At 39.5% G+C, this 13659-nt stretch overlaps 1 protein-coding gene across 3 annotated transcripts in view; it reads right to left on the reverse strand.

The window, feature by feature from the left end:
- The window catches only part of ADK (adenosine kinase), a 544441-nt gene that overhangs the window by 496780 nt on the left and 34002 nt on the right, over positions 1-13659 (reverse strand). Inside the window, exon 1 of one of the 3 annotated variants that reach the window (XM_058543129.1) lies at positions 6543-6688. The exons of 1 other annotated variant lie outside the window; for it this stretch is intronic. In XM_058543129.1, the coding sequence (XP_058399112.1) occupies positions 6543-6556 (14 nt within the window). In that variant the 5' untranslated portion in view covers positions 6557-6688. Of the gene's footprint in view, positions 1-6542; positions 6689-13659 lie in introns of those variants that run through there. One more of the 3 variants, XM_058543127.1, reaches the window with a different exon arrangement.

Genomic DNA, 13659 nt, shown 5'->3' on the forward strand with positions numbered 1-13659 from the left:
GTTTCTAAAGCTAAAAATACGTCTACCCTAGAACACAGCAATTCCACCCCTAGGTATTTACCCAAGTCCACAAAAATGTTGATAGCAGCTTTCCTAATAGTAACCAAAAACTAGAACAACTCAAAACCCATCAACCGGAGAATTGTTGCTATTCCCATATAATGGACTATTACTCAGCAATGAAAACAAACTACTAATACACACCTCAAAATGGATGAATCTCAAAATTATTACTGAACAAAATTAATCAGACACAAAGAGTACTTACTGTGTGATTCCATTTATATGAAGTTCTAGAATAGGCAAAACTTATCTCTACTGACAGAAGTCAGAAAATGGTTGCCTGGGTGGGGCAAGGAGTGGGATTGATTTTGAAAAGAGGCAGGAGAAAACTTTCCGGGGAGATGAACATGTTTGTATGTTAACCTGGGTGGTATTTACACAAATATATATATAATAAATATATAAGATCTGTAATTTTACTGTATGTAAATTATATTGTTGGTATTTTTTTTAAGTGAACAGACTAGGGAAATATTTGTGTCCCTTAGGCTATGTAAGGCCAATCCTTCTATTATATTCTAGATCCTATGCATTCTTGCATACTCAAGGAAATGATTTCTTCCCTCTGTCCAGCATCATCTATTTTTTGGCTTTCTATTGGATCATTCTTTTCAGCATACAAATATGTTGAAATTTCAGATTCGCCCTCAAAAAAGCCTCAACTCCACATATATCTCCAAGTACTATTATTTACTTGCTCCCCATTACAGTAAAACACTTCTAAAAGATTGTCTATACTCTGTTAAATAGCAAGTTCCCCTAAATGAGATAAAATTATTCATTTTAAATTCAATTTTCAGGAGCACATGTGTGACATAATAATGACTAAAATTTATATAGCAATTTGCAGCTTATAAAGCATTTTTATATATTATCGCCTTTAAATCCTCACAATAAACCTATGGGATAAGTATTGCTATTATCTCTGTTTAACAGAAACAAGAAGTTTAGAAAGGTTTTATAAACTGCTAAAGGTTAGACAACAAATAAATGATTCCTAACTTCAAATAACGTGCTTTCTTGTTCAATATACTACATTTAGACACTCACAACTCTTAATACAATAGAAATGACCAATGAAAAATAACCAAATCTAGCCCAAATAGGCAAATATTCCATTATCTTATGGTCCTACTTCAAAGAACTTTTTTTTTTTTATAATTTTATTTATTTATTTATTTTTTCCCCCAAAGCCCCAGTAGATAGTTGTATGTCATAGTTGCACATCCTTCTAGTTGCTGTATGTGGGACGCGGCCTGAGCATGGCCGGAGAAGCGGTGCGTCAGTGCGCGCCTGGGATCCGAACCCGGGCCGCCAGCAGCGGAGCGCGCGCACTTAACCGCTAAGCCGTGGGGCTGGCCCCTCAAAGAACATTTCAATGACCAAAATATATTACAACAAAATTATCGTAGTGTATAAGCAGATGGCCAGAAAATTTATTATCCAAACAGGACACTTTTGAGAGTAAAAGAAGAGCTATTAATAATTACACCAAGATAACAGGCATGACCCAGGATCATCCTGGGCAAACTGGGACATATGTTCATCCTTTTTATAAGCTAGCTTTTCTCTCTGAAAATAAGAAGCCATACTTATGTTTTATTACAGTATTTTTTTTTTAATAATTTAAAACCAAGTAGATATGAAGAGGTAAAGAGACATGATTGTTAACCAGTGTTACAGGAAAGGGTTAACATTCAAAGAGTCTAGACAACCATTTTGGTTCCATTTTATCTTTGACAGTTCTGCTTAATGTAGCAATATTGTGGCTGGAAAGATTTGGAGTTAGAAAACCCTGTATGCTTTTTCAAACAAAGATGACCTATTTATAAATATGAGCATTAACAGCTGACACAACATTGCACAGTTCTGTAAGAAAAGCATTCCTGTTTTAGTTCTTCAAAATATTTCATAAATGAAACAATTTAATTTTATTTTTAAAAGCTCATTTGCCTCACTAAGAAGTCCCACAGCATAAAGTTTGTGAAGTAATCTGAAATTTACAATTCTTATAAAAGACACAGGTCCTGAAACGAGTTTGAAAATTCTCCTTAAAGGCTCTAAAGAAATCAACTCAACAAAGTAAGGCAGTTTCAATCTTTGCCCGATTTTAGTCTCCATATGAATGTTCTCCATCTGAGTGGCTTGGCAGATCATATTGGACGCACCTCAAAAAGATTTGAGTGTTAGGAGAAAAACATCCCAGAACCCCACCCACAGCCCACACAAATTTTCCAATGTAGGCCTAACCCACAGAAGCGGTTTCAGAATCATCATGTAGGGCACAATCACGTAGATTCCCAGAAAAGACGTAAACCAAATCTGACCTGTCTGGGCAGGCCAAAGAATAGGCCTCCTCTACTCCATAGCAATTACTCTCCCTGTCTCCCTACCTCATTTTCCCAGTCTTTCCTGGCATAAACTCAACCTATAAGCAATGCCCAAAACCAGACTAGACACTGATGTTAGGAAAACAGGTAATATTCATAGGGATATTTTGAAATAGTGTTGGTCAGTGAAAAGTACATAAAGTAGGAGTCAGAAGACCTAAGTTCTGGGGCTGACCTGGTGCTGTATTGGTTGAGTGCACACGTTCCGCTGTGACGGCCCAGGGTTCGGATCCCAGGCGTGTACCGACGCACCACTTGTCAAGCCATGCTGTGGCAGCGTCCCATATAACGTGGAGGAAGATAGGCACAGATGTTGGCCTGGGGCTGGTCTTCCTCAGCAAAAACAGGAGGACTGGCAATGGCTCAGGGCTAAACTTCCTCACAAAAAAAACAAAACACACACAACCAAAAGAATAGCTTTGAAAAAAAAAAAGAAGACCTAAGTTCTATCTTAAGCTCTACCACTGCCTAACCAGGACATATCACCTCACTTTGGGCCTCAAAGTCCATATAAAGAAAAAGAGCAAAATACACTCCAAGATTCTCTTCTAGTTCTGACATTCTACATTTTCCTATGTCTCCTGAATTTAACTGAAGCATCAACTTTCCTATTGGGCCAATTAAAAATTACAAAAGTATCAATTTGTCAAATATGTTCTATCATTTCCCAAATGAAGACCAGTTGGAATGTGATATACATAAAGGATACAAATGGTTCTTCAAGGATAATTGGTTTTAGAGGCTGTAAATTTAGACTCGTCATCAGCAATGATGTAGTAGAGTAGAATACATATAATAAAAGTCAGAGAAGTATCTCCAGCCAAATCCATTCAAAGATCTTTAAGTTTTTTTAAAAAAACTCTTTTGATTTAAATCATTATTTAGGAATTTCTAATAGTTGAATACTACACTAGAAAAGGCATTGAACCAAGTATCTAGAGATCTGGGTTCTAGTTCAAGATATGCAACTATCTGCGTAAACTTCAACAAATCACGATATCTCTTGGCTTCAGTTTCTTCAACTGTAAAATGAGGGAATTATCTAGGTAAGTTTGCTTCCTGTTTAAAAATTTAAGATTTAAACATTTCTTTTGAGATGACACCATTCTCTAGGGGGCTCAAATTGCTTTTAACAAGTTGAGAATACTGCATTTATAAAAGGTCTTAAAATTTAAAAGAACTTTCATACCTACCCAACAACACTGTGGGATACATATTAGTATCACCATCACTGAGTATTTCACTAAAAAAATGTCCAGAAAAGAAAGAGAAAAAGATCAGTAACTCAGAAAAAGACCCTTAACTAGAACACAGGTTTGTTGATCACTGGTCCTCATTGGTTTCCAATCCTATATTCTGTCACAGGCATTGGAAAGCGTCACATATTACTATATTTAGCAACAATTATTTTAAGTGTAGTGTAAAAAACAACATTGGACGTGAGGTCATATTTTGATAATTTGTGACCTTAATCACTCTCCTCACCAGTAAAAGCGGGTAAATAATACCTATCTTTTGGGCTACTGTTAAGACTGGGCACAAAATGGGAACATGCCTAATATCATGACTGTGAAAACTAATGCATTAAATGCAGTCCTCACTGGGAACTGGCTAGTATCTATAGGATTACCAATTCATTCAAAACTGTCACCGCAAGTATACAGAATTGCTTCAACTTCAATAGTCTCCCTGCCTACTCCTAAACCTAAGTTATCGAGTTCCTTGGAGGATTAGAGGAAAGCAAAAGAGTTACTATAGTTGTCTCTCACAATACTTTCCAATTTTTGTCCATAGAAGCAGCTTTTTCAGGAAATTTAAGTAGTATACTGTTTCTGTAAAAGCATCATGCAAAGCACTAGATCATGGCTATCTGGATTCAATTCCTAACTCTGCCACTAAGTGACTGTGCACAAGGCACTCAACTTTTCTTGGTCTTAGTTTCCTCAGGTATAAAATGTGGTAGCTGGTTTAGATAACATCTATAAACCTTTTTCCCAGTTGTGTCACTATAGTTCAAGACTATGTAAAAGGTAGACTAACATCAGAAGAAACAAGCATAAATGTTAACTATTAGCAGTTATCTATCCCTCCATAATAAGTCAAATAAGGCTGGTGTCAACCTTTAAGTCTTTTGAAAACAACCACCACTCAACTCCTACATTAAAAGACGCATCCTGTCGGGCGGCCAGCCTGGTAGCATAGCCATTAAGTTGGAGGTCTTTGCTTTGGCCATCCGGGGTTCGCAAGTTCCAATCCTGGCACAGACCTACAAACGACTCATTAAGCCATGCTGAGGCAGCGTCTGACATAGGGCAACCAGAAGAATGTACAACTGTGACATACAACTATGTACTGGGGCTTTGGGGAGAAAAAAGGAGGAAGACTGGCAACAGATGCTAGCTCAGGGCCAATCTTCCTCAAAAAAAAGACGCATCCTGTTGTCACTTGCCAAGCAGCAGAAGCTTTAGATTTGGGTGTTTCTCCACTGAACGGCAGCCAGGAAGACGATGGTCAATTAAAATTGAGTCCACATAAGAAGTGATTCTTAACATAGAAAGTATTTGACCCACACTCCTAATTGGCAGCAGGCTGCCATGACGAGAGTGGGAGTAAGACTAGGGACAGGGAGGATTAACTCAGTTTAACAGCATAATCCTAATTCATCCTAAAATACTGTCAGCATAAAAGCTCGATTTATATGTCCCAAAAAAACTTACTGTGAAACCTTTTCATGTGGGTCTCCATCTTTCAGCATCTAAATTTCTCCTTCTGCATAATGAGGTAAGTATTCTTTGTCTACATTAGTATAGGATTATGCAATTTAAGAAACAGAAAATGTTTCCAAATTCAGCACAGCTGTATCTTACCTTATCTCACCTGAGGGTTAGGTTCTCAAGTCATTTCTTAAATACTGCATAGTCAAAATTACCACTGAGAAACTGTTAAATCACCAGGACTTAGGCTGCTGGAAGCTCACAGACCAAAAATTAACTTATTTTATTCTCTTCATGTGTGTGCTGGGGCCTCCCTTTCTCTGGGACAATGAAGGCCAAAGTCTACTTTAAAAGAGGCAGTTCAAAACACTGGTTAAATATGTCAATTTCTCTCTCTTTAAAAATAGTTGTATTGGGGCCGGCTGGGTGGTGTAGCACTTAAGTGCGCGCGCTTCGCTGCGGCGGCCAGGGTTCGGATCCCAGGCGCGCACCAACGCACGGCTTGTCAAGCCATGCTGTGGCGGCATCCCACATAAAGTGGAGGAAGATGGGCAGTCTTCCTCAGAAAAAAGAGTAAGATTAGCAGATGTTAGCTCAGGGCTGATCTTCCCCACACACACACACACAAAAATAGCTGTATTAGCATAAGTCAAACTTTCAGTCAGTGCTATGCACAGAAAGTGGACAGGCCCATTATCCTGTCGCCATTAACCAAAAAAACCCTTCAAAACTCAGGAAATGCGCAGTTGGCAAAAAGTCTCCTGATTATTGCTTTCGCTTTCAATATATACCCACTATCTCACAAAACTCACTTCACTTGTGACTTAGATAAAAGTAGATAAATCTGGGTCTTCGGGTACCAGAGTACTACTAATTCCAGTCATAAGCGAACATTTTAGGGACATGTAATTTCACAAGCTGGGGGCAATCTACCTGCATCAGAGAAAGGCCAACTTTGCAGGTCTGCACATGGCCACCAACGAAGTTCTGTCAGAAGGCACGACATGCAAGCATGGACACACACGATGCACGGCACACTTCCTCAGGCCCCAGGTCACCCCTCGGGGGAAAAGGTAGCTACATTTTTCATGAAAAATCCACTAGACACACAAGCAAGCTTCAAACCCTGGAATCTGGCCGAGAGTCACCTCAGCGGTGCGGCTACTTACAGGGCTCCGCCATATGCCACAGACCCAAAAACTTCTGAGGCAGGTAGAAATGACCAACTGAAAAGTGCAGAAAGAACCTCCAATACGAGGGGGACTGGTGGCAGGGGAGGCTCCACACCATCCAAGAAAAGGGACGACAGTTCTCATGCAGTCGGGAGGCTAACGCCCAACAAACGAGCACCTTAGGCTGCCGCCTCTCTCATTACCTGACGGACGTCATGGCTTCACCTTCCTGCCCCACGCAACAGCGCTCGCGTCCGATGTTCTGCGTCCGCACCGGCAGCAGCAGCAAGTACCACAGCAACTGCTCCTCTGCTCAGGCTCTCAGCGACGAAGAGCGCGTCCCCACACACCACGCGCGCGGGCGGCCCCCACAGAGCCGGCCCCACGCGCTGATTGGCCGCGCCCGGAGGGGGCGGGCGCTCCGCCCGGGTCCGGTGGCCTCAGATGATCCCTGGGCGCCGGGGGCCTGGGTTAGCCGCCCGCACATCTCGTGCCGACTTGCTGGCGCGCGGCCTAGCGGGCTGGCTAGCGAGCGCGGTAGCCATCTTGAGTCCTGGTAACAGCGTTCCCCCCATTCGCGAAAATTACGGGGCATGAGGTTGGGTGCCCGCCTCAAAAATGGCCGCCCCGACTGGCGACCGGTTTGTCAGTCACACGGCCACGGTTTACCTCGGCAAGCTCAGGTTGCTTTAACAGGACTTGGGACGGGGACGCTATCAGGACAATCTTCGGGGATAGGGTTTAACAGCCTGCCAAGCCCATCTGCAGAAGAACAGCAGCCGCCTGGGAAGCCTCACCCCCTGAAACTCGAACACGTGGCAGTAGTAGCACGATATGTTAAATTCGAACTCACAGCCTTTAAAAGTAAGTTGCTGAGTGTGACGGTCCTCAAACGTGCTGGGACTTCAGAAACACTTAGAACAACTTATTTAATATGTAAGTGTTCCGGGCTCACTGTAACCTTTGTGAATCAGAATCTAGAAGGGTGAGGCCCGGACATTCGTATTTTTAGCAAGTTCCCAGGTAATCCATGTACGCATAATAAAGTTTTAAAACCTCTGGGCCAAACTAGCCCACTCAGACTATCCTGCTTGCCACACTTTATTGTCAGATTACCTACCTCACTTTCCTGAAAAGTATGCAGCGCTCTGAAGCACGTATCTAATGCCATACGAAAAAAAATTGGAAAGACCCTAACTCTTGGCCCTAACCTTACAATTTAGTGGGGTAAAGGGTTAAGAAACTGATTCTGAACCACTAATAATAAACAAGTAAATTAATTCCAACTGCGGGAAGGATGGGAAGGGGAAAATCAGTAAACGCTTTATGACCTCAATAGCTTTTATTTCCTCTATTAATTCTCTGTACAATAATATTTATATTAGAGTACAACTTCCAGTGGCATTCATTTACTGACAATAAGGATGGTGATCAATTCCATAGGTCTGAAATCAGTTACATCAGAAACACAACCCAACATCATGTGATATTGAAATGTGGCTAATGTGACCAAAAGAAATGAATTTTTAATTTTATTTAATTTTAATTAGTTTAAATTTTAAAACCAAAGCAATGTAAAATGTTTTTCCATTAAACACAATTTCCTTTTTATTGGACTACATTTCACCTTTTAACTGTTGAAAATTTAGCATCCAGACATTGTAAATATAAAATACATGCCAGATTTTTCAAGACTTAGTGCAAAACAATATATAAAATATCTCAGTAATAATTTTTATATTGATTAAATGTTGAAATAATATTTTGCTATACTGAGTTAAATAAGATATATTAAGGTTAAACTCTCTTTACTTTTTCAATGTGGCTACTAGAAAATTTAAAATTATATGCATCTTGGGCCGGCCCCATGGCTTAGCAGTTAAGTGCGCTCGCTCCGCTGCTAGCCGCTGGGGTTTGGATGCCGGGCAAGCAGGGGCGCACTGCTTCTCCGGCCACGCTGAGGCTGGTCCCACATACAGCAACTAGAAGGACGTGCAGCTATGACATACAACTATCTACTGGGGCTTTGGGGGAAAAATAAATAAATAAAATTATAAAAAAAATAAAATTATATGCATCTTGCATTATAGTTCTACTAGACAGTGCTGTTCTACTGTCTAAGTTATCCTTGCTTCTTTTCTTACCTATCATTGCCCCACTGACAGAATAATAATGTTCACAAAATGAAATTAGTAGGGAGATCAGTTTATACTGATTTGTAATTCGTTGCTATCTAAAACATCAAATATTCCAACAGATTTCAAGTGTCCTTTGAAAATGCTTTTTTCAGCATTGTCTCTTTAATTTGGGAAATGCCTATCTAGAATGAGGCCATGGACTATATATCTGATGTTTTCGGTCCCTGAGTAAACTCTGATATAAACAGAGCTATTCTTGGCTGATGGAGACTTTAACCAAATGTCCGTCCATAAGCAGAGTTAGTCAATTGTTCCTCTGGATTAAACAGGATATGAATCAAAGCAGCAGCAGGATATCAATTTGAAGTGGTGGAGACACTAATTCAACAGTTTCTCTCTTCCTCTTGTGGAAAATGTTAATAGATAAGCCACATGAACTAAGGTCAAACCAGGAATAATCCTTTTACACAGGATTTCAAAACCTCAATGTAACTTTTTAGTATGGGGTGTAGTATGGTGCTTCTCAAACTTTAATATGCATACACATCACTTGAGGGATCTTGTTAAAATAAGGGTTTGACTCAGTAGGTCTCTGTGGCCAAGATTTTGTAATTCTTTACGTACCCAGATCTCACCAATTGCTTCTGGTCTGTGGGCCATGCTAAGTAGCAATTGTAAAGGAAAATAGCAAGGTTGTAAAGATAGCAAGACAGATGTGGTTTGGAACCCCTGCTTGACTTCCTACAAAACTGCATGACCTTGGGCTGGTTCTTAACCTATTTGTCCCTCAGTCTACCCATTACATGCTTTTCAGGGCACTGTGAAGCTTAAAAATTAATTCTAGTAAAGTGTCTAATAGAGTCCTTGCCACATAGTGTGATTATTACTTTCTTATGATCAGACTAGTTAAAATTACATCTCTGGGAAGCATGATATGAAAGCTAACATGAACTTGGCCCTGTGAAAAATAAAATGCACTTTTACTTATGCCTAACAATACTTTAGTAACTCCTACTTTTTTTTTTAACTTTATTTATTTATTTTTCCCCCCCAAACCCCAGTAGATAGTTGTATGTCATAGTTGCACATCCTTCTAGTTGCTGTACGTGGGACTCCGCCTCAGCATGGCCGGAGAAGCGGTGCATCGGTGCGTGCCCGGGATCCGAACCTGGGCCGCCAGCAGCGGAGCACGCGCACTTAACTGCTAAGCCACGGGGCTGGCCCAGTAACTCCTACTTTTGATTTTTAATAAAGTTTTCTTAAAAAACTAATTTTAGTAGCATAACATGTAGACTTGAAACTTTATTTTTTTAATGAATATATTAAATTCTATGTCATTAAAGGAAGATAAGGGTTTGCAATATTCAAATATTTAATCAAAGCCATATGACATTCAAAGATTTTAAAAAAACAACTTATTTTTGATAAGTGACACTTTGCAACTAACAATCAAAACCTTAAATGTTTTCTACTCGATCAGTTAACACAACTTTCAAAAGTTTATTCTTTTAAAATATATTTAGGTACCAGTTCATTTCAGCAGGTGGAGACACAAAAATGTTATTTCAGCAAATGGGGCTCATGTGTGATTATTCATCCAGAGTCAATCAGGTAGGGATACAAAAGTAAAGACATGTTTTTCCAGGTAAAGGCAGAAGTTCTTTTTATTCACTGCACCGTTCTTTCCTCAGCCTTTCTCACTGTTTTTCTAATCTTTCCCTACCCTCTCTTCCATGCTGTCTTTCCCAACATGCGTGTGCACACACAGACAGCTACTGAGTAACTACTACTTAAGCTCTTTTGATCAATTTTTTAAGCAATTTATTTCAACCCTATTCTTTTCACTTTCAGGAAAAGTGGTCAGTTGAAATTTTTAACATTCATTAACCTTCTTACAATTTAAATAGTTGAACAAGATAAGTAGGTCAGATAGTTTGCTCTTGGAAAGATCCATAAGTAAATATTCTATCAACTGTATCTAATCATGTCATTAGTCGGCTGCTATAAAAGCAAACAGATAGCTAACTCCAAATAGCTAAATGCCTCTGGATAGCATAACAAACATGTGGACCCACCCTACTAATTTCAACAAATGCTTCAAGCCCCAAAATAATAGCAAAATTCTCTTCAAACACAGTTTGTTGTTAAGGGCGCAATAAAACAAGCACTTTCATACATTGTTAGTGGGAATATAAATTAATACATTTCTAGAAAGCTTTTTGGCAATATGTGTCATCAATTCCACATTTTAGGCATCTATAATAAATAAAATAGAACAATGTGAACAAAGATTTGTATACCCAGTCATTCATTTCAGCATTAATAATAGCAAAAATTTGGGGCCGGCCCAGTGGCACAAGCAGTTAAGTGCGCGCACTCCGCTGTGGCAGCCCGGGGTTCGCAGGTTCAGAACCCCGGGCACGTACGGACGCACCGCTTGGCAAGCCATGCTGTGGCGGCGTCCCATATAAAGTGGAGGAAGATGGGCATGAATGTTAGCCCAGGGGCCAGTCTTCCTCAGCAAAAAAAAGAGGATTGGCAGATGTTAGCACAGGGCTGATCTTTCTCACACACACACACACAAAAAAAATTCATTATATCCTACATAACCAAAAATAGGGTAATGGTTAAATAAATTACAGACAAATATTATGGAGCTACTATAAAAACGTTTCCACAGATTTTTAAGGACTTAAGAAAATGCTCATGATATAATGTCAAATGAAAAAAGCAAAACAAACTAAAGGAATGTAGAGTATGATCTTGACTGCGTTAAAAAAAAATACATGCTAGGCCAGCCCAGTGGTGTAGTGGTTAGGTTCATGTGCTCTGCTTCAGCAGTCCAGCGTTCACGGGTTCAGGTCCCAGGCAGGGTTCAGATCAAGCCATGCTGCATTGGCATCCCATATATAAAGTAGAGGAAGGGCCGGCCCCGTGGCTTAGCAGTTAAGTGCACGCGCTCTGCTGCTGGCAGCCCGGGTTCGGATCCTGGGAGTGTACCGACGCACTGCTTCTCCGGCCATGCTGAGGCCACGTCCCACATACAACAACTAGAAGGAGGTGCAACTATGACGTACAACTATCTACTGGGGCTTTGGGGGAAAAAAAATAAATAAAATTATTAAAAAAATAATAAATAAATAAATAAATAAAGTAGAGGAAGATTGGCACAGTTGTTAGGTAAGCATCAATCTTCCTCAGGCAAAAAGGGGAGGACTGGCAACAGATATTAGCTCAGGGAGTCTTCCTCACCAAAAAAAAATACGTGCCATACATGCACAGAAAAAAGATTGGAAAGAAACACACCAAAATGTTATTATTGGTTTCTCTGGAAAGTGGGATTATGCATAGTTTTTACTTATTTATATTGATCTAGCTTATAAATTTCCTACTATAGGTTTTATTAGCATAAAATTTTTCTATTATTAAATTTTAATTATCTTTCTGAAATGGTTTAAAAATACAAAACTTTAAAACTTGTATTTTTTTAAATCACAAACATCAAAAACTACCCTTATATTTGGGGGAATTGAGCTTATTTTATAAACGTCTCATCTTTTCATGTATAAAGATTCCTTAAGACAGAAATAACAAAAATAAAATGTCTTCATGATTTTCTTAGTTAATTTTTAATCTTAACTTGACAAAAGTTAGAAGTGTAAATACTGTAACCATGGGCCTTCCAGGACCAGTTCAACTGACCCCATCTCTTATCAACAGAGTGATTAATAATTGCCTTTCAGGAAATCTGCAAAGTCACGTAGCCAGAGCACGCACAAAAGAAGAAATCGTGACCTAAAATGAGAGAGGAACCAAAGAGCCTCCTTCCCATGGAATCCAAGGACAGGGAAACAACCGGAACTTGAAAGTTGGACTCTTATCAGAAGGGAGGAGTCCCTCATTCAGGAAGATTCAGTGTTAAAATTCCTTCCTGACCTCATCAAAAAGGTTCAGAACCCTATCATAAAAGTTTAGAACCTCATCACAAATGTTTAGAACCCTGTCATAAATGTTTAAAACCTTACCATAAATGCTTGAAGCCCACCAATCAAAACCTGTCCCACCAGCATTTCCACATGCCAGCCTGTTCTCCCCAACCTCTTAAATTTTGCCCCAGGTCCTGAATCAGGGAGACAGATCTGAGGGCACACGCCCCCTGTTCTCCCAGCAGATCCATCTCACAGAATAAAGCTGATCTCTTTTCCCAAAGGCTGATGCCATAATTAATTGGCTTGTTTACGCACATTGGGCATAGAACCCCAATTTTGTGTGGTAACAATACCACTTTTAGAACTTTGCATAGCCTTTAAGAGGCCAGCTGTCACAACACTGAATGTGGAATGTCTTCTCTGCATGTTACTTAAAAATACATCTCCTCATTTCATATGAATTACAATACTGATAAAATAATATTTTTAAAGCAATCTATATCATACTCCAAAAAGAGATTGTCTCCCTAAAATAAGTAGTATGCCATAGTGTAAAGTTCAGGAATCTAGAAATAAGGAGATGGATATTCTAATCCTGGACCTACCAAAAAACGTTATGCTCTTTGACCATCAGTTTCCTTATCTGAAACATAAGGGAGTTTGGTATAGATGACATTTTAAGTTCCTTTCAGCTCTTATTGGACAATGAAAGAAAAAAACATCCACTTGTGTCTCAATACAAACTGGGATGTTTTTTAAAGAGTTGACCAGGGTTTTTTTATATTATTATTATTTTATTTATTTATTTGTTTTGCTGAGGGAGATTTGCCCTGAGCTAACATCTGTCACCAATCTTCCTCTTTTTTTTTGCTTGAGGAAGATTATCCCTGAGCTAACATCTGTGCCAATCTTCCTCTAATTTGGATGTGGGTCACTGCCACAGCATAGCTGATGAGTGGTGAAGGTCCAATCTTGGGATCTGAACCCACGAACCTGGGCCACCAAAGTGGAGTGAACTTAATCACTATGCCACAGAGCTGGCCCCTAAAGAGCTGATCAGTTTTAATGCAATAAAAAGCATGCAATTTTAGTTAGCTTTCATTATGGACAAGGTTATTCAAAGAAACACTGCTAAATGTATTAACTCTTTTCGCCAAAAGACATTCTCCATTGAGGTCTACTATTTTTATTTCCTTTTAATTATCCGTAGAGTCTTATGTCACATTTCACTTTAACATTACATATTCAAACAG

This window comes from Diceros bicornis, chromosome 6 (assembly GCF_020826845.1).
Source record: "Diceros bicornis minor isolate mBicDic1 chromosome 6, mDicBic1.mat.cur, whole genome shotgun sequence".
Classification (NCBI taxonomy): domain Eukaryota; kingdom Metazoa; phylum Chordata; class Mammalia; order Perissodactyla; family Rhinocerotidae; genus Diceros; species Diceros bicornis.